General features: G+C 37.8%; 1 protein-coding gene across 4 annotated transcripts in view; it reads right to left on the bottom strand.

The window, feature by feature from the left end:
* The window catches only part of pcdh7 (protocadherin 7), a 511205-nt gene that overhangs the window by 468715 nt on the left and 22504 nt on the right, over positions 1–19986 (bottom strand). Inside the window, 1 exon segment of one of the 4 annotated variants that reach the window (NM_001134820.3) lies at positions 13961–18281. The exons of 2 other annotated variants lie outside the window; for them this stretch is intronic. In NM_001134820.3, the coding sequence (NP_001128292.2) occupies positions 18240–18281 (42 nt within the window). In that variant the 3' untranslated portion in view covers positions 13961–18239. 4 annotated transcript variants of the gene reach the window in all.

Here is a 19986-nt window from a genome sequence, read left to right as displayed (position 1 = left end):
AACTGCACGGAATGCCCCATAGGTAAAACCCTGAGCCCCCATCTACTTTATAGTGATATAGGATAGTGCTGTAAAGCATCATGCAAATGCTGTGCAACTGGGGGGGGGGGGTGGCTATAGTTGTAAGGGAACCTCACAACTTAAAACTAAATGGAAACTATGCAAGAAAGATTTGAACTTCAAGGGCAGGCGTCCTTTTTCCTCCTCAATAACTATGTTATCAATTAAATATTCAATTTAATCTATTTGAATATTTAATGACCCGGATGCATTAACTATACGGAAGCAACGCACATGGTGCTCATCCCTATATATCTCGCAGTCCCCAACTGAGCTGAATGATATGAACTGTGGCTCTTCTAAACTGCTAGAGATATAGCAAGGTTACAATGAGATTAGGGGGGTCATGATAAATGTTGTACAGACAGAATTCTGTCACTGTCATAAAACAAACGATATATATATATATATGCACATCACTTCCACTGTCTTACCCTGGGCAGCACACATAGGTTTTTAAAAAGCATTCAATTTTGATATATATATATATATTTATTTATACAGGTATAGGATCCGTTATGCGGAAACCCGTTATCCAGAAAGTTCTGAATTACAGAAAGGCCATCTCCCATAAACTCCATTATAAGCAAATGGTTCTTATTTTTAAAATTGATTACCTTTTTCTCTGTAATAATAAAACAGTACCTGTACTTGATCCCAACTAAGATATAATTACCCCTTATTGGGGGCAGAACCGCCCTATTGGGTTTATTTCATGGTTAAATAATTCCCTTTTCTCTGTAATAATAAAACAGTACCTGTACTTGATCCCAACTAAGATATAATTACCCCTTATTGGGGCAGAACAGCCCTATTGGGTTTATTTAATGGTTAAATGATTCCCTTTTCTCTGTAATAATAAAACAGTACCTGTACTTGATCCCAACTAAGATATAATTACCCCTTATTGGGGGCAGAACAGCCCTATTGGGTTTATTTAATGGTTAAATGATTCCCTTTTCTCTGTAATAATAAAACAGTACCTGTACTTGATCCCAACTAAGATATAATTAATCCTTATTGGAGGCAAAACAATCCTATTGAGTTTATTCAATATTTAAATGATGTTTAGCAGACTTAAGTTATGAAGATCCAAATTACGGAAAGATCCCTTATCCGGAAACCCCCAGGTCCCGAGCATTCTGGATAACAGGTCCCATACCTGTATATTTGCTCAGAACAGCACCTCACTCCAATCACACTACCATGTAGCTGGCCTTATGCACGGAAATATAATATATATATATATATATAACCAATAACAATACACTGTCCCCACACAAATTCTTCATTAATTGCTCATTAGCCATACAGGATGTGGTTTTAATATGAACCGCGAGGATCTATATGGCAAGCAATACACAAATGTAAAGATAAACATAGCCATGTAATGAAGCGGCATATCACACGCGGCTAGGAACATGCTACAGAGTAGGGCAATCATGAGATTTACAAACAGAAGACTGTGCTGTTTACTATTAATGAGCACTTGGCACTAAATTTGATGCCAGCCTAATTAGATTGCTGCACTGTATAATGATACAGACTATACACCAAGAACGTGCCTGCAGCATAATGAGGCAGCATCTCTATGTACTTATAATAAGCCATCTACTCAGTGGAAGAATGCTCGACGACAATACACAGATATTTAGTATGGTCAACTATAAATACAGCCTGCATATCTTTGCAAAAACCAGAAATTAAAACGGAGGAAATACTGTTAATGAGCAATGGTTTGTCCTGCTAGCCATGGGCAAGCAATTCCATCTCCAAGCAACCAATAGAAGCACTCGGCCGCACATATTGTTCCTGGTGGAAGCCTATATGAGCTTGCAAGAGTGAGTATTATGTTGCAATAATTTGCTCTCCATCTGTAACTAGATAATTAGCACACTGACAATAGCATTGCCGTAGCATTGCAAAATTTGGCACACTATTGCCTTTAGAAGGTAAAGCAAATCGGCACTAATTATTCCTGTTGAGGCGTAAAGAAATGATATGAACTCGGTTATAGACTAGTTGCATTAACAGGTCCAAAAAAACCCGAATCTTTTGGAAGAAAAAAAGCCACAGGAGAAAAAAAGCATTTGCATTTCTGACACAAAAACCGTACTGTGAACAAAGGATTTCGGCTTGAGCTGTGCATTGCTAGAGGGCCCTGCCATGCAATCGATTTGTAACGTACCAGGGAAAGCCGGCACTGAGGAAATTAAAGTAATAGTGTCTTACACTGAAGGTCAACACGTCTGGATAACATATCACACCAACACGCCAGATGCTGATTGGCTACTGTTTGTAATTCTGCATTCTATCTAATTAGCGTTTGTTCTGAATAAGAGTATAATTGCTATGGATCTGTAATCATTTCCAAACGACAGAGGGTCCATGTAAGAATAAACGGTGAGTTTCAGAGGGAAGCAAGTTTTCCCCCAAGAGACACATTCACCGGAGATCAAAAGCTTTATGGTGACTTCAAGGTAAGTCATGAGAACAGAAGTTGTAGCCAGAGACTGAAAATCCCTTCAGCTAAGGCTTTTGGCAGCTTGTGGGACATGTATTCCGAATAGACGGAGCAGAAAACACACACTTTACTATTTTATGTGTAAGAAAAGCAATGTTTGTATATTTTTTAGCCTAAAAGGAATATAAAGGCACTTTCGTATGTCTGAAGCTCAGGTTCATGTACTCACTAAGGATAAAATAAGAACATGTATAAGTCCAGAAGACTTTTCTTGCTGTTTAGATACTTTTAGGCTATAGCCAGAGAAAAAAGTATCAGCTGAGACCTTCCCTGGCACCTGGCATCAGTTTCCAAGTGAATTCCCAAGGTGCCACCCAAGGGCAAAGGTAAGCACCATATACAGTACACAAGTGTGGAAGACTTCACATGAAATTCGGTAGTACAACCAATCACTGTGAATATTCCCATGTTGTCATCAGTAGCAATATGGGGGCTCACCAACCAGCATGCCTGGCCACCACATTTTTGCTTACTGGGACTTTTATACTTAGCAAAACATCCTACAGAGCCGTGCTGGGTGCCTTTGCTACTTGTGTTCGCCTCTTCTACATCCACCCAAGAGCACTCTAACCACTGCTCCTCTACAACCAGTACTGATATCAATAAAAAATCAATTCACTCCTCCTGTCATTGTTGAAACACAATGTCCAGAATCTCTGACAATCTTTGGCTGTTGGAGAGAAAATTTTGCTTTGCTGACAATTTTAGTTGAACAACCTCTGTAAGACCATAGTTTGTCCACCCTGTTTCCTAACTTCTTTTCTCATATAATGTGCCAGTTATCTGATACAACAATCTTCCAGTCCTGGATTATATAGAAATGATGATATCATACAGAGAGGCCTGTGGAGCCCATGGGCTGACTGGAGGCTATTAAATTGCATTGAAGGGTTGCATCTGTCCTGTGCCAAAAGCATCCCTGCTAATGACTCCTGGCCTGTTCTTTGCGCACAAGAAGATGCTGCAATTTTACTTAACTGCCTTGTGTTCACATTCCACTCGTTCAGTGATAAACAAATCAGGATTGTTTATGAATTCAGTATCAGCTGCTGCATTCCATTCAGGAATGAAAAGGCATTCAAAGCCTCCTAATGGCTCCTGGTGGTGTCCTTTCATCACAGACAAAGGAACACATAAAAGCATCAGGCTAAGGTCAACACCACCTTTCTATTTACATCATAATGCTCCTGTTTGTGCTATACGGGACTGCAAATGCCTGCACCTTTTTACCTTGGAGGATCGTCTAGAAATGGGATCTGATTGTTATCAGAACTGAAGACAAGAGAGATGAAGGGCCCATAACTCAAGACTAAGATACAGGTAAGTCATTCAGGTCCCTTCCCTTTTCTGTTAGAAATGCTAATAAAATCCTAACCCCCCAGCTACTACTGATTACAGCACAACCACCTTAGGGCACATTCTTTCTTTTTTCTTCACAACCTACGTGACCTCTCCGTCATTGGTATGGAATTTAGATAAGGGGCATTCTTGCATGGGTGATGTACCAATTTCATGATAATCACAGGGAAGGGACACTTGTGGAAGGTGAGGGATTCATTAAAGCCATTATTACATTCAAAAAGCACAATACACAAAGTGCTTATAACTTCATTCTGGAAAGTGTTATCTTCCTGGGAAAACACATCTACAGGCCTGTTATCAACTCCTCAGCATTTGAATGAAATAAACAATAGTCATCCTTTAAAATACAGAAGGTTTGGTGGTGAAAGATAAAGTTTATACAAACATATACCCTTTTAACTGAGGTATAGCTCAAAGAGAAAAAAAGAGAATAAGGAATTTGGCTTCGTCGTGTTGGTTCTTGACATCCAGCACTAAAGATCATAAGATCTATGGTAGGTCTGTGGTTTAACATGGGCTTTAGGACATCATAAAATTTGATGTACGGTGCCATTTGCATTTAAATCCAAGTAGAATCTTTTCTTAGACTTCAGTTAACATTTCCATCAATAATAGCTAATCGTTTCACTTTAAAATTCAATTTAACAAAAATTAAATGGTGAGAAAGTGAAAACATACATTGGAAGGCTACATTTACATTATAAAGAATGGCCCAAATGTTTTGTACTGTAAGTGCTGGTTATGCTGAATGAGTCCCTGGGATGGAGTACAGGCATAGGTTGAGTAGTGCGCCATGTAAACAGCTATAATGAAAAAGCTCTTAAAGTTCCAAGTAGTGCAATTATGCTCTCCTCCGTTCCCTTGTGAATGAAGGTAAAAATCTATTTCCAAGATAAACAGAAATTACGCCTAAACCGCAAGCAGTGCCAGCACTTTACAGTACAGTTTCAACAAAACCAGATCGGAGGTCCTGTGCCGCCTCCTGTAGTGACTTCTTGTGACCGTGGGCAAGTCAATTAATCTCCTAGTGCTTCAGGCACCAAAGTCTCAGCAGCTTCAGGGGTCTATTACTGTATGTGACGAGGACAAGGAAACTTGTGTACCGAACTTTGTGAAATTAGGGGAATTATATATTAAGAAACAATGATATTATGACATGGACATGTGAAAGTCTTCAAAATGATCAGATATTTTTAGGTATTTGTTATCCAAGGTCATCCACAGGCATCTAAGGCCTATCTGAAGCAGTAACGTCTTTTTAGGAATAACTTAAGGTGGCCATGCACTGAAACATCCGCTTGTTTGGCAAGGTCCCCAAACTATTGGAGATATCACTTTGATCTTTTTGGCTTGAGGGCCAAATGAGCAAATCACATTTGATGTAAGCCGTCAGGTCAGGACCACATCAACTAGCCAATGCACTCCTTGCCCTGATGGGATTTTTAAACTTGCCCAAGCGACATCTGACCAATTTTTAGCCAGATAACATCCAAGGGCCAATAAGCTGTTGACCTTAAATTAGCCCTATCTATTTTGCTACTAAATGAAATAGAGCAGACCCTCTAAACACTCTAGTCGTGTCTTTTGCAAGAATCTACCCTCACTTTTAGGGGGCCATTTACTAACAATCAGATTATTTTTTTTTCCAATTCAGATATTTCAGTGCAAAAAGTCACAGAAAAAAAAAAGTTGCCGCTTTTTTGAAATTTACTATGTAACAAAAATCTAATTCCGGCAATTCACCAGCTAAAAATTAGTGGAGATCATGTAGAAGCCAATAGCAGATGTCCCTACCGTCTCTAGAGGATCCTTCTTTGCTTCCAAGCAAAGAGGTTTTCGGATTCTTGATGCAACAATTCTAAATTGTAGAGGTTTCTATGCTGTAATTCGAAAAAGTTGGTGACTTTTCTTCAACTTTTTCCAGCACATACTTTTTCAGTTTAGACTTTTTAGTAAATCTCAGATATTCGTGGAAATGAGTTTATTGGAGACCACCTCTGTTTTGGTTACCTTCTAAAATGTTTCCTGAAACTTACCAGGCCACTCCAATACAAGGCATTTATACACTCATTGTCACTCCTTTTATCCTGCCTAAGGTTTCATGAAATTGGAACTGTATATATACTACCATGTGTTCTGGGGGTGTTATATATGGAACTGGCACAGCATCTTTCCTGCCATATGTACTGGGGTATTACACATGGAAGTTTTATATTAAGCCTCCACCTCCCAAAACAATCACCCCCAACTATGGATGCAATAAAACAATTAGACATTTGTCAAATTGATCTGAAAGGTACCAGGGCAAATGAAGAGTATCCCAATCAAAACCAGAGCGAGGCTTCAAATCTCATGTTCTGCAACGGCACAAAGTCATAAAGGAGCAGCATGCTCTGGGTTTTCTTTTGATACTTTTAATATCAACTGAACCTCACAATTAAAGAATCAAACTGAAATATTATAATTTCCGAGCAGCAGGATGGAAACTATGTTTTTTTTTAATCTTAGCGCCAGGCTGATGCTGAATTATTTGCTTTAAAAATAAAAGTATTACTCAGGCTAACAAGGTGATATAAATAAAGCAGCATTCCAGCCTGACTCGAGCGTTATTTTATAAAAAGTCTAATCATGTATTTAACAAAAGCCTTTATTAGTCAGAATGCTAAAGTGACTCAAGGGAGGGGTTGTTCCATGTAATGGGATCCAGCTGTCATGAACTGATCCTGGGGGGCTTGTCATTCATCTAAGCTTCAGGCAGTGGTTGCCAAACCTTTTTTTTGTTTAAGCCCCCCATGGAGAACCACTTTTTGGTCAGGGTCCCACTTATGACATAAATTTCCACATATGTCATATGTTTGGTGTATCAGCCATTCAACTATAGTCCCATAAATAACTAGGCTGCAGTACAGTAATTGCCCTTCTAGCTGTACATTCAGGGGAATCTAGACTTCAAGAAGATGATGTGTTTATTTAACGTGAATTGTAATATCCCCCCCCACACACACACACACACAAAAAAAGATGTCAGTCTGACTGTTTGGGAACCTCTGGCTTAAAGTGATAATTTTGGCAACAAACTGTTTAATTTTATAGCCTCTTAGCAGAACACTGGTAGCCCCCATGGCTGTACCTGTTGGAACCACCTAGTTTATTGCAGACGAAGACCCTAATAAACCATCTTTAGACTTTCCCACACAGTGATTTGCTGCTTGCACACTGTGTTTCAAGCAACCAGTCACAACAAGCCTTTTGGAATCCTTTCTACGTCATCACAAAGTCATTTAAACCCAAGCCTCTCTAACTACAACCCCACATCTGCTAATAATATGTATTTGAAACATCACCTCTCTCAAAAAACTTACAGGAACAGACATCTTACAAAATATTCTTTGTGTAGTCAGCAGTTTTACCAACATAAAATATGGATGAGCGAGATTATCATACATAATCATCATTTTCATGTGTAAATGTCAGCGTTGCTTTGGAACACATGACAAATAGAAATGTAAGATTGCGAGTGATATCCCACATATCCCTATGCATCTCTCTATATACATTACCTTTTCTCTGCAGAGTTTTTTTTACAGTAGTTACATTTTTTTCCCCCTTTACACAAAGAATGCTAGGGAAAAGTATCATTTAATATACAATGTACCCAACAACATTCAATTTGAAATTTCGCAGCAGATTTACCCTTTGGCTCTTTGACAGTTATGACCCTTTGTTGTATATTAAAACTGAACAGCTTGTGTTGTGTCATTTCAGTCTGCCGAGCTATATGGATGACAGCAAAGGAAAAAAAAATCAGATGGTGTGTAACATAATGCAAATTTGATCTAATCCCACAAAATCAGGCAGCTAAGCTGCTTCCATTCAGCCCTCTGATACTGAGTAATTTGCACAAACATTTGTTCCGTTAATATTTCATTACAAATGGGCACACACAAAGCCTGAGATAGGCAAGCACGAAGGAGGGTTAGAGAATTAGCAGTAAAGATATGAAGATGGTGCATTTCTAGTGATCCAGAATCACTTTTTTGTATATGAACTAGGCAATGGTAGAATTTTACAGTGATAAACCTGAATTGTATATAATCAATGGGGTCACTGGGAGCTCCTGATTCTCTTGCACTACCTGTATGCCATAAGCCAAGTGCTTTCTATTGAGAACAATTATAAAGGTGGCCATACACAGGCTGATAAAAGCTGCAGCAACTTCTGGATGGAGTCAGCAGCTTATTGGACCATGTATGGAACCCTCTGATGGGCCTACCTGACCAATATCAGGGTGAAAATCAGACAGTTAATGATGGGGCAAGTTTTAAAATGCCATTTGGATTAGGACCCCATCAGCTTGTTAATGTGGTCCTCGCCCCAACAGCCTGCATTTACCATCAAGGAAAGATTCGCACATTTTCCAACCTTGCCCTGCATCTTTAAATAAACGGCTAGCTTAAGTATGAAGCCACACGGAGCTACTAGCAGCAGCTTCTTTTTCATGGCTACTAAACACCAGAAAATACCCTGCCATAGACAATACTGAGAATTGCCTCTGCTAAAACACATGTAGAGACAATTAGCAGTAAATGATCAGCATTGTCTATTTTAGTAGCTTCAACAAGTAGCTGCTACTAGTAGTTCTGTGTCTTCACCCTAAGGCTCTAATGGTAATGGTAAATGGGTCATTTAGCAAGCCACCTCCAGGTAGACAAAAGGAGGGCATGTTTGTGTGCAGGCCTGCCTGTGACCACCCCGTGTGCTTTAGCCAGGCATTTGCCATTAAATAGCATTGGGAGCAGTAACAGACATACAGGGACAGTTTGACCACAGCTGTTTCAGATAGCATTCAAAACACCCCATATGCCATTGGCCTAACCCAAAACTTTTCTTAGAAAAACAACTGAACCCTGAAAAGGGGAAACACTCATTTTCTTGCAATATTCCCGGGCCCTATTCCAAAGCCTTTCTGTTAAAAACAATCACTAAAGAGTCCTTTGTGCCAGTGGCTCTTACTGCAATACTAAATTGACCCTTGCATCACTGCGCATGGCTATTTGTGACCTCTTGGTAATATTATCTGGAAATAAGGGAGAATAAACCTTATAAATAGGATAGTACATAACCTTCTTGTGGCATTTGCTAAAGCAGCCATACATTCTAAGCTTCATTATCAGTCACACATCAGGCTGTACAGTTTGTCCATACACAACGGTGGCCTAATCTTACTGGTCTAATTGTTCCTCCCCAAATCAGTCCTTTTTAATTAAAGTGGGTTTTTCCCATCACTTAAAAGTTCCCTCCCTGTACAAAAATGTCCTTCTATGCACCTATAGATATATATACCGTAAAAATGTTGTTTTTGCTAAAAGTTCCATTGGCACGTACATGCTTGAAGAGTTATTTATATTTTTTTAAAGTGTAGTGGGCTGCTGTAGGCAAATACTTCACATGAAAACATTTTATAGCACGGAGAGTAAGGCAGATTCTTGCTAATGATAGTCAAAAAAACAGATTCTTATCTTTAAACCCCCCTCCCTCCCAGAATTCCAAGGCAATACCAAGGCAAATGTCCTGTCACGAATTGTTATGGCCTGCAGCCGTGCAGAGGAGCCACGCCTGGAAAGCAATTTAGGAGCCAGGCACACCTGTTTTAGGATAAATAAAAAGCCTTTAAAATAATTTGCTTATTTAAGAATTTGACACATTGCCATTTATAGTATATGCCATTAAAGACTCACACAGAAAGAATTTTAATTTAAAGACCTTTGTTCAATGTCAGTGATATAAGTTCATATATATATAAACAGGATATGGACCACTACAATTTCTAAATTTGTCTTTAGTCCTCTTTGTGTAATTTGCCTGATTCTACAGTCTCTTGAATGTAGCCTCTAACTACACAATGGGGTACCACAAGGTTACTGACACAGTATATGTTGGAAGGCTAAAAAAACAAAATCTATGTATGGAATCAATGCAGGATATAATGCAAAACCACCTGAGCCCTCCTATACTAATAGTTTTTGACCAAAAAAGAACCTAATATTTTTGAGCTGGAAACTGATAGTACTGGCTATGAAGATTTTCATTCATCCAGGCCATGGTATATCTAGTATAAATAAATCTAAAGCAACTGGACTTGATAAGTGATAGCACTGGCACCTTCAGGCACTCCATTGGCTGAAATACAGTAGCAGAGAAAAGTCCACATTGGGGTTATGTAATAAAAGTTGCAAAGTTAGCTACTGGTCTAATCATCTATAGCAACCAATCAGAATGTAGGATTCACTGCAAAAGCAAATATCCTATAGGCTGCTATGGGTTACTGCACCTGGGCACCTTTTATTACATATGGGGGCATATGGCTTCACCTTTCCAAACCTATCAAAGGAATGAGTCTACGTTTAGGAAGCCCCTAGGAGTAAGTGCAGAGAATAGACAAAGCTGCAGCAGACAATTCCTTGGCAAGTCAGTGAAATACTGCCGATTTGATTTGATCCAAGGCAACAAAAATTAAATTATGAAGTAAGAGAGAGTTCAGAGAAGCAGCACTAAGTAAATAGAATAAGAAAGACAGTTTGAAAGTAGAAAAGTGACGTGTCTAAAGGTGTTTCATATTCTCCATTAAGCAACTGTACCGCTAGGTATAACAGCTGGATGACTTATCATGCAAGACTTTGTGCATTCAAATAATGTTGATGATCCTGACTTTGGAAATCAATACAGGTATGTCTTAATCACATGTGTGTGTGGATAACATAACTAAGCATGAAAAGCATCACATTTCCCAAAAAATTAATCCACCTCATTGCCATATGGATTATCAGTTATGATTGAAGAGCTCACAGTCAGTGTACATTTCAGAAGATAAACCAGAAAAAGCCTACAGCCTATAGAGATGGCAGTTTGGCCCAAGCCAGTCACTGTGAATGATATAGTACAGTTATATGTGTGCCTGTGTCACGCTGCTGTGCCCCCTTACCTGCATAATTCTTTAGGGAGCAGGAATGTTACCTTTTGGTTCTGCGTGTTGTATCAGTTATACAATGTGTATATAAGTTCCTGTGGTGGCACCAACACAAAGGTACTCTTCTTTGTACAATAAAATTATAAATATGCTGATGCTGGTTTTGCCTATCCACCACCTGGGGAATAATGTTTGCTGAACATTTTTGATTGAACAACTTCTTTTTTGGAAGAAAAAAGGGGTTCAGAAGTCTGTTAGAACTGAAACATGCGTTAGAATGATATCCTTATCCTGCATCATATGATGTATATGTATGTGTTCCCCTATTAAATTACTAAGTACAACCCCAGACATAAACTTCACTCAGCATAAGACCTCTGTGTCTTCTCCTCACTCACACATCCAGGACTTTTCACACGCTGCCCCCATTCTCTGGAGCTTCCTTCCCATTGGACATTTGCTAAATCTCTGGGCCTTCAAATATTCACTTAAAGCCTTTCCATTCAAGCTTTTAGTCTAAACCCTTGGCAACTTGACCACCTTCCTAAACCCCTTATTCTTCTCCACACATAATAACTACCAGTTTGTACTACACACTTAGTGCTACCTTCTTGAGCTGCAATCTGGTCACCATGGCTTCTTCTCTCTTTTAATTGAGATTTGATTGTAACTTCCCTAATGAAATGTTACTGTTTGTATGTGCAAAGTGTTGTGTCTTGTATTTGTATCTCTGTACTCAGTAAAATTACATATATATATATATATGTATATATATATATATATATATATATATATAGAGAGAGAGAGAGAGAGAGAGAGAGAGAGAAGAGAGAGAGAGAGAGAGATTGGAGATAAATGCCCCTGGTGCTAACAGGTAGCCATATTGAACACTCAGTGGAACATATCAACAAAAGAAAAAATAATGTATTGAACATAGTTCTTATTAATTCTATTTATATGGATATTATTACTTTATTGTATTTGGACTATATACATGGTTTGCTTTGTTTCATAAATTGTCATTTTGTTGGCATAGTCTGGGCATTTAAGCTTTCGGACTTATATCCAGAATGCTTGGGACCTGGGGTTTTCAAGATAAGGAGTGTTTAGTCTTCTAAAACACATTTAAACATTAAATAAACCCAATGTGACTGTTTTGCCACCAATAAGGATTTATGTAGTTTAGATACCATTAAGTACATGGTACTGTTTTATTATTAGAGAAAAAGGAAATCATTTTCTTTTTAAATCTGTGCTTCTATAACTTAGAGCTTTCTGAATATTAGGTTACCAGATAAGAGATCCCATGCCTCTATATGCTTGTGTGCATGTATATATATATATATATATATATATATATATCTTTGCTTTAAATTAAGCTTCAATATGCATGAAACAAATTAACACTCAATTCCATTGCAATTATTTTACATTTCATCCTAGCAATGGAGTCAATATTCCATTTTGTTATCTGTCACTAGGATATATCCTTTGCTTTGTATTGTGGGGTAATCTCTCCCAATGAAAACCGTAATGCAAACAATGTAAAAATATTCCCAAACGGATTGATTACCGATTTCCACGATGTATGTATATATATGTATATATACACACACACACACACACACACACACACATTCTCTTGGAATAATATTAGAATAAAATTCAGAGTTCATAAAACATAATTCTTACTAAGCCTCTGAAATCTCTGGGCTTATATCTCCCTTTCTCAGGAAAAAATGAATTTGCTTTTATCCTTCATTTTTGCATTGACAGCAAATCATGAAGTTTTATGAAGACATTAAGCCACTTGTGAATCCTTTAAGAAAGGATTTAGCCCCAGTTCTTATTAATAAAGCTGCTGTCATTTGAACGTCCGACGCATCATTATATGTTTGTTGTCTGCAAATTTTGTATTTTGTTGGTATCCTTTTCCATATAATCTTTTCTAAATAAGCCTGAGTAAGCCTCTGAGGAGCAAAATGCACGTTATTGGGTATAGGGTACATGTGATTGGGTATAGGGTACATGTGATTGGGTAGAGGGTACATGTGATTGGGTATAGGTTACATGTGATTGGGTAGAGGGTACATGTGATTGGGTATAAGGTACATGTGATTGGGTATAGGGTACATGTGATTGGGTAGAGGGTACATGTGATTGGGTATAAGGTACATGTGATTGGGTAGAGGGTACATGTGATTGGGTATAGGGTACATGTGATTGGGTATAGGGTACATGTGATTGGGTAGAGGGTACATGTGATTGGGTATAAGGTACGTGTGATTGGGTATAGGGTACATGTGATTGGGTATAGGGTACATGTGATTGGGTATAGGGTACATGTGATTGGGTATAGGGTACATGTGATTGGGTATAGGGTACATGTGATTGGGTAGAGGGTACATGTGATTGGGTATAAGGTACATGTGATTGGGTATAGGGTAGATGTGATTGGGTATAGGATAGATTTGATTGGGTATAGGGTAGATGTGATTGGGAATAGAGTACATGTGATTGGGTATAGAGTGCAGGCTAGAACCCAGCAACATTAATACTGCATTATAAGAAAATTAAGTGCTTTTTTTCCTCAGAATAACACTTTAATTGAGGTCAAATAGCAGATAACAGTTAAGCTCTGTAGCATACAATGGTGTTTTACAGAGCTTATCTGCTATGTAACCTCTGCCATTTAGTCCAACTTCAACTGGAATAGTGTTTCTGAAGCAAACACACAACATTTAGTGGTGCAGGACATCACTACATTATATTTTAATTACTTTGATACACTTTAGTTTTTTGGTGTTATTCTTCCTTTAAAATTAAAACAGCCAATGAGGCTAAAATTAACTGTTTTCTAGATAAGAGACCCCATAAATGTATCTCGTACTTATATCTATACAAATTTTTCCAGTCTCCCAAAAAGCTGTGAAAGCAAATACAACAAACCAAGGGTGCCTTCTATGTATTGTGATGCCCCCTCCTTTGAAGAATTTAACAAAGCCATTAACTTTCTCCAGGACTTTAGTAAATTAGACCAATATTTTATTGTTCAATAAAAAATAGCACTTTATTCATCAATTGTGCACAGCATTTGCAAGTACAGCAGTTTTCATTTTTTTTTCCGAGTAACAATAAAATCTCTGTAACGTTTCATAAATACTTGAGTTTTCATGGCAAATTCAAGTGGAAACGTGGGAGGTTATATATATATATATATATAAATGATCTTTCCAATGTTACACATGTAATCAGCAGAAATGTTTTTACCCCTATATACACAGCGCAAATGGAAATGAACAAAGAAATGCATAGAGATTCAGTTTTACGCCTTGGTATTGGGCTGAAAGAAATAAGGGTTCTGTACAGAGAAAGCAAAAAATCTACAGAAAGAAGAAAAGAATAGCTCTCCTGACCAATAATACTGTGAGAGTGATCTATCAAACTCCCTGATTATATGATGGCCTCTCCGGCCCTATTCTCTTTCAAGTTATGGGCTAATATGGTGCAAAAGGCAACAATAACACACACAGCAGAGAAGGATAAATTGCATTCGGAATCAGGGCTTGCTAAAGTCTCTTTCGGCACACAACAGAAATATTGATCAAAATAATTAGAAAAAACTATGTTCATTAAGCGCAAGTAGGAAACCATTAAATGAGGCAGTTATCACTTCCAACTTGAGCAAGCATTAAGGCTAAAATACAGCTGAATTGTTACACTGAATTCATAAATGTACCGGCATTCCCAGATATATCTGTAAATGTTTCCATAAGGTAACTCAGCACCAGAACCAGCAATTGCTCGGCTGTGCCAGCCTTACCAGGGCGGCGGGAATGAGCCAACCTCACAGAAAGCAACATTTGGCTTATGGAAAGCTCTCGGGAGGTAGGAAGAAACATTTGCCAGTTATATCAGTGAATGCCAAAGCATCAAGTAAAGGGCACATGTACAAAGTTTAGCCTTGTGTGAGAATCAAGGTGCATTATTTTGAAGAAAAACTCTGCCATTTTGTACTTATTTGGCATCTCTTTTGGAAAGGATTCCGCCTATTTACAGCTAACACTAAATTGATATCACTTTTAATTATTAAAAATATACCAAATATAAATGTTTTTTTTTTCTTTAAAAATGCTTCAGTGAAGCTCTTCTTTACCACTATGGTAAATAATATTGCGGATAATTTGGAGCAATCCAAGGTATCTCCCTAGGTATGCACTTGCCACCATCCTGCCATAGAAAAAATGGGGGGGACACATTATTGTCAAATCGCAAGAGAAATGTGCAAAACAAAGTGACGATTGTTCAGGAATCTCTTTAGAGCGCAACATAGGAGGCGTCTGGGCTGACGTCAGCCAAGGAATGTGAAACTAAAGTGGCCAGCTGTCCGCAAGGGGAAAATGTTAGAATGAGCTAAGAATCTGACTATAAACAGTGCTTCATAGTGAAGAATGAACTTATCAAGCGCTTGTCTGCCCAGCACAGGCATAAAGTGAAACATGAACTGGCATATGGAAGCAATGCGCCCTGATTTCTCCTTCAGACATTCTAAGATTTATAGTAAATTGTGGCTATTTTTAATTTATGGAGAAATATCTATTAAGTAAAATGTAGGACACCAACCAAACGCCTAAACAGGGCACTTCTTCTTCTAAGATAATTTGCAATTCACCTGTATTGTTATATTCGGCAGGAGTTTGTTTAATGTATTTGTCATTCTGTTCCCCAAGGTACAAATCGTCACCGTATGGGTTGTTCTCCTTTTAACTATTGCTATAATGTAGACAGTCCGATTCTAAGATAATTCGTAATTGGTCTTCATTTTTTATTAGTTGCCATTGTTGAATTATTTAGCTATTTGTTCAGCAGCTCTTTGGCTTGGAATTTCACCAGCTATCTGGTTGCTAGGGACCAAATTAACCTAGCAACCAGGCAGTGGTTTTGATAGAAAAGAATATAAATAAAGGAGGGCCTAAATAGATAGATAAGTAGTAAAAAGTAAAAGTGACAATAAAATTGTAGCTTCACAGAGCAAAAGTGGGAGGAAAGCAGAAAAGGAAAGCAAAACTTTCATAAACTAAAAAAATTAAGACCAATTGAAAACTAAAAATAGGCCATTCTATAGAATACTGAAATTAACCTGAACATAGACCATCCCCTTTAAGCTTCAGTCAGTGACCCTTGGAACTTTAATTGGAATTATAGGTCTCCTGTATAATTAATTTATAAAATTGGATCCAAAATCAGTTAGTCAATTTATATCAATTAACAGGGATATTTATCCAACTGACAGGAAAAACAATGTTTCATAAATGCCCCTAACCTTTGATAAATATCAGTACTGATCAATAGTTATAGAACTGAGCAAACTGGCCTATGAAATCATTCTGTCATTTGGATCAGTTCCTAAAAATATCCAGGAATCCTGTAGGAAATATGCAGGATTCACAGAACTTTGATAAATCAACACCTAATTGTAGTTATTTTCCTATTGCTTTTTTCCCCAGCTTCAATGAAGGTGCTATTAGGAATCACTGACTGCATTAGGGCGGGGGGCACAGTTTAGAAAATGGGCACAATCAGTTATGTTTTTTTGCACTTTGCCCCATAGGTAGAGGAATTGGCTGCAGGTTTCTACACACTAAAACAGACCTGCTTTTGCCCCATGAATACAGTGTTGTCTGCATTCAGCAGCCCAGTATTCATGAGGGGCAAACAGGTGAAAGCACCTAGGTGCCCCTCCCTCCCACTCTCTATCTGGAATGGAGTGCAGAGTGCAGCTAGACCCTGGACATTTTTTAATGGAACGGTTACTTTTATTCTTGCACTTGTGTCCTTGGGACCTTAAGTTCTAGGATAACTGGTCACTGTAATGGTGGCTAGCTGGACACAAGCTTCATTAACACTAACCCATAGCCTATCTGTTATAAAGCCAGAGGAGACCTGAATGGGGCTGTAAATGGGACTCTGTTAGGTAGTGTAAGCCCTCTATATTTTCTCATGGCTTATGTATTTCCATAGCACAAATCTGCATTATGAAGCTATTGTGGCCTTTTATATGTGTGTGTGTGTGTGTGTGGGGGGGGGGTTATTGTTTATGATTCTTATAATATTCAATTAATTGCATTTCTCTCAAGACTTACTCTTATTTCTCTGTCTGTCATTGAAACCAGTGCCAACACTAGCAAACTGAAATGCAAAGCTGGAGACTTGCGGAACAAGAATGCTAAAAAAAAAGTGATTTAGACAAAAGAACTACAAAACTACAAAAAACTACCAACGGTGATCAGTTGCAAATGGTCTTAAAATAACATTAGGTGCCAACTAACATATTGGAATATTGCACACCCCTTGGGGGACCTCCCCTTTTCAGTTTTTGCTATTGTCATGTATACAAATGCTCTAAAACAGAATTGAGAAAAACAGCACAACGGAAATGTACAGTACAAAACCTGTTGGCTACAGTAACCTAAACATAACAGGCTGCCTATGGTTTGTGTCATAATAAGTGAGGAAAACAATTTCTATGTATAGTCAGCTATTGCTAGAATGCAGTATTGAATCCTTACAATTTAACAAGGCAAAAGAGTTCCTTAAATGTTAATAACGTATCTGTGGTTTCATTGCGTAGGCATGCAGACCTTCAGACAACACATTTTCTTCATAGCCTTAAGTTAAAGCTCTTTAAATTGTTTTTTTTTTTTTCTTCGTTTTTTTTTTATACGTATAATAAATATTCATCTTTATATAATAAATATACTTTTTATTGGTTTAAGAAAATAAAACGTTCCTTCTTAAGTTTGTTTTGCCATTTTCGAAGCTCCTGTGGCTTTTTTTCGAGTCCAATTTTTGCAAGAGAGAAATAAAAAAAAAAAAAAAAATACATAACATTGAACAAACCATTAGCACATAGTACATTTTTCAGAAATCACACAAGATTATAAGCATTCAGAGAAAGTAAGGATGGGTCAGTAGAACCATTTATACATACAGCATACCTTTCCATTGCAAACTTTAACCATACGATGAATTCCTTAGGTATTCCACAGTCTTGCTTTTTTTGTGAAATTCCATTTTGTTATAAGGCAAGTAAAAACTAGTATTTATAAAAAGTTTTTGTGTGTTTATGTCTTTAAATGTATATATAAATGGTTTTCAAGGCTCTCCAGAGATTTCCGATGCACGTGACTTCAAGCTTCTTTCATATTTTTTTTTTGTTTTTGTTTTTAGGCAGCAGAGTCAATCTATTTACATTTATTAGAGTAACTCTGTCAGTAAAATTGTCCCACAAATCCCATTTCTCTAGCTCTTTAAGACAGACATTTCTCAAGATCGCAGCTGAGGATCACAGGACGGGTGTGCAGTGACCTGTGGATAAATAGAGGTCTTTCAGTTTCAGGTTTAATTATCCCCCAGTGACTGAGGATTTTACAAAATGATAAGAAAATGATGAACACCTTTAAAAATATTGCTTCCTATGCTGAATATATATATTTTGGGACTTTTCACAAACATTAAAAAGATCGCTGACGGGCCCAAAGGAAACTATGGCTATTTCGCTGTCATGAGGTTCTGGAGGGCAGATAAACTGGAATTACCGGCACAAGCTAGAGCAATTTCATAAAAAACTTTCAGTTTGCAAAATAAACGTTGCCATGGCTAGCGGTAATTGTCTGTAAACAAGCCATGTATGTAAAATGAGGGCATTATATACACATAACATCAATGGTAAGCCCACATTTAAGACGTTTTGTTCAGCCGAGAGGCAATGTTTTAGTTTTTCGATTCACACTAAGTGGCAATAATATTTTGTGGTAAGGTGCAAAGGAGCCACCACCTCTACCTGGGCCCCTAAGATCAACATTTATAGCCAATGGAAAGTAAAAAAATGTATATATTGGGTCCCTGATATATACATGACATTTTCGGGCTGTAAAACTGACATATTGTGTATACAAAGGCACCAGTAACTCTCTATATTAGGGCTGTCCAATATGAAGCCTCTTGATTTGCAACACCCAACATCAGACAGGGGGATACTGGAAGCTGTAGTTTAGTAGTTATCAAATAACTGCAGACTGGGTTATAAATAAGGGGGAAGGTTGACACAGAATACATTACCGGGGCACAACCATCACTTAATGCATTGTTAAGAGGACTTAGTGATTGAATAACAATAATATCTGTCTATAACTGAATAAAATATCCTTGAATGCAGATTCAGCGACTGCAGACTGAGGTCAGTCCCAGAGGTTTGCTTGCACCTCATTAGTTCATGTTATATAAACAGTTGGAAGGAATGTGCATGGGTTGCATTCTTCCTCCATATGACAAATTGTACTGAAACATACATAACTAGAACCGTTGCTAGGGTGTAATGGGAACGGCTAGAAAAGAGCCATATCATTTCACTTTAACGTTCAAGCATAAGAAATTCATCTTCACTTATGTTCTGATTCAGTTTATATGAAAATGATCAGTTTAGTACTTGGTTATAGGGCTCATTATAGGATTTATTTAAAGATAACAAGTAGCGTCAGTCTTTAAAAGCGAGAGAAGTAGAGAAAATAGGAGGAAAACTTAAACACTGGAGGAGGGGGGGTGGTATAAGGTATTTTATAAAATCCAGATGAAACCAACGTTTCTGTTGCAATCAGTAGATTAGCATTAAGGGTGAAGACACACAGAGCTACTAGTAGCAGCTACTAAAATAGACAATGCTCATCATTTACTGATAATTGTCTCTACATGTGTTTTAGCAGAGGCAGTTCCCAGTATTGCCTATGGCAGGGGATTTTCTGGAGTTAAGTAGCTGTGAAAAAGTAGCTGCTACTAGTAATTCTGTGTGTCTTCACCCTAAAGGCTGTGGTTTTTGATGATTTGGAATTGGAAAAAAAAACCCGCTTTATTACTAAGGCATCCCAGATCTCTTATGGAGCCTGCATCCATAGTATTTAAGAAGAAAATGACATGTGATCTCCAAACCTATAATACCTTGCCAATACAATTCAGATTACTAGAGGGAGAACTTGGTGGCAAACAGAGCTGTATTTTTCAATGACGCATACCCATA

Source organism: Xenopus tropicalis, chromosome 1, assembly GCF_000004195.4.
Source record: "Xenopus tropicalis strain Nigerian chromosome 1, UCB_Xtro_10.0, whole genome shotgun sequence".
Taxonomy (NCBI): domain Eukaryota; kingdom Metazoa; phylum Chordata; class Amphibia; order Anura; family Pipidae; genus Xenopus; species Xenopus tropicalis.
This window is presented reverse-complemented; position numbering and strand designations above follow the sequence as displayed.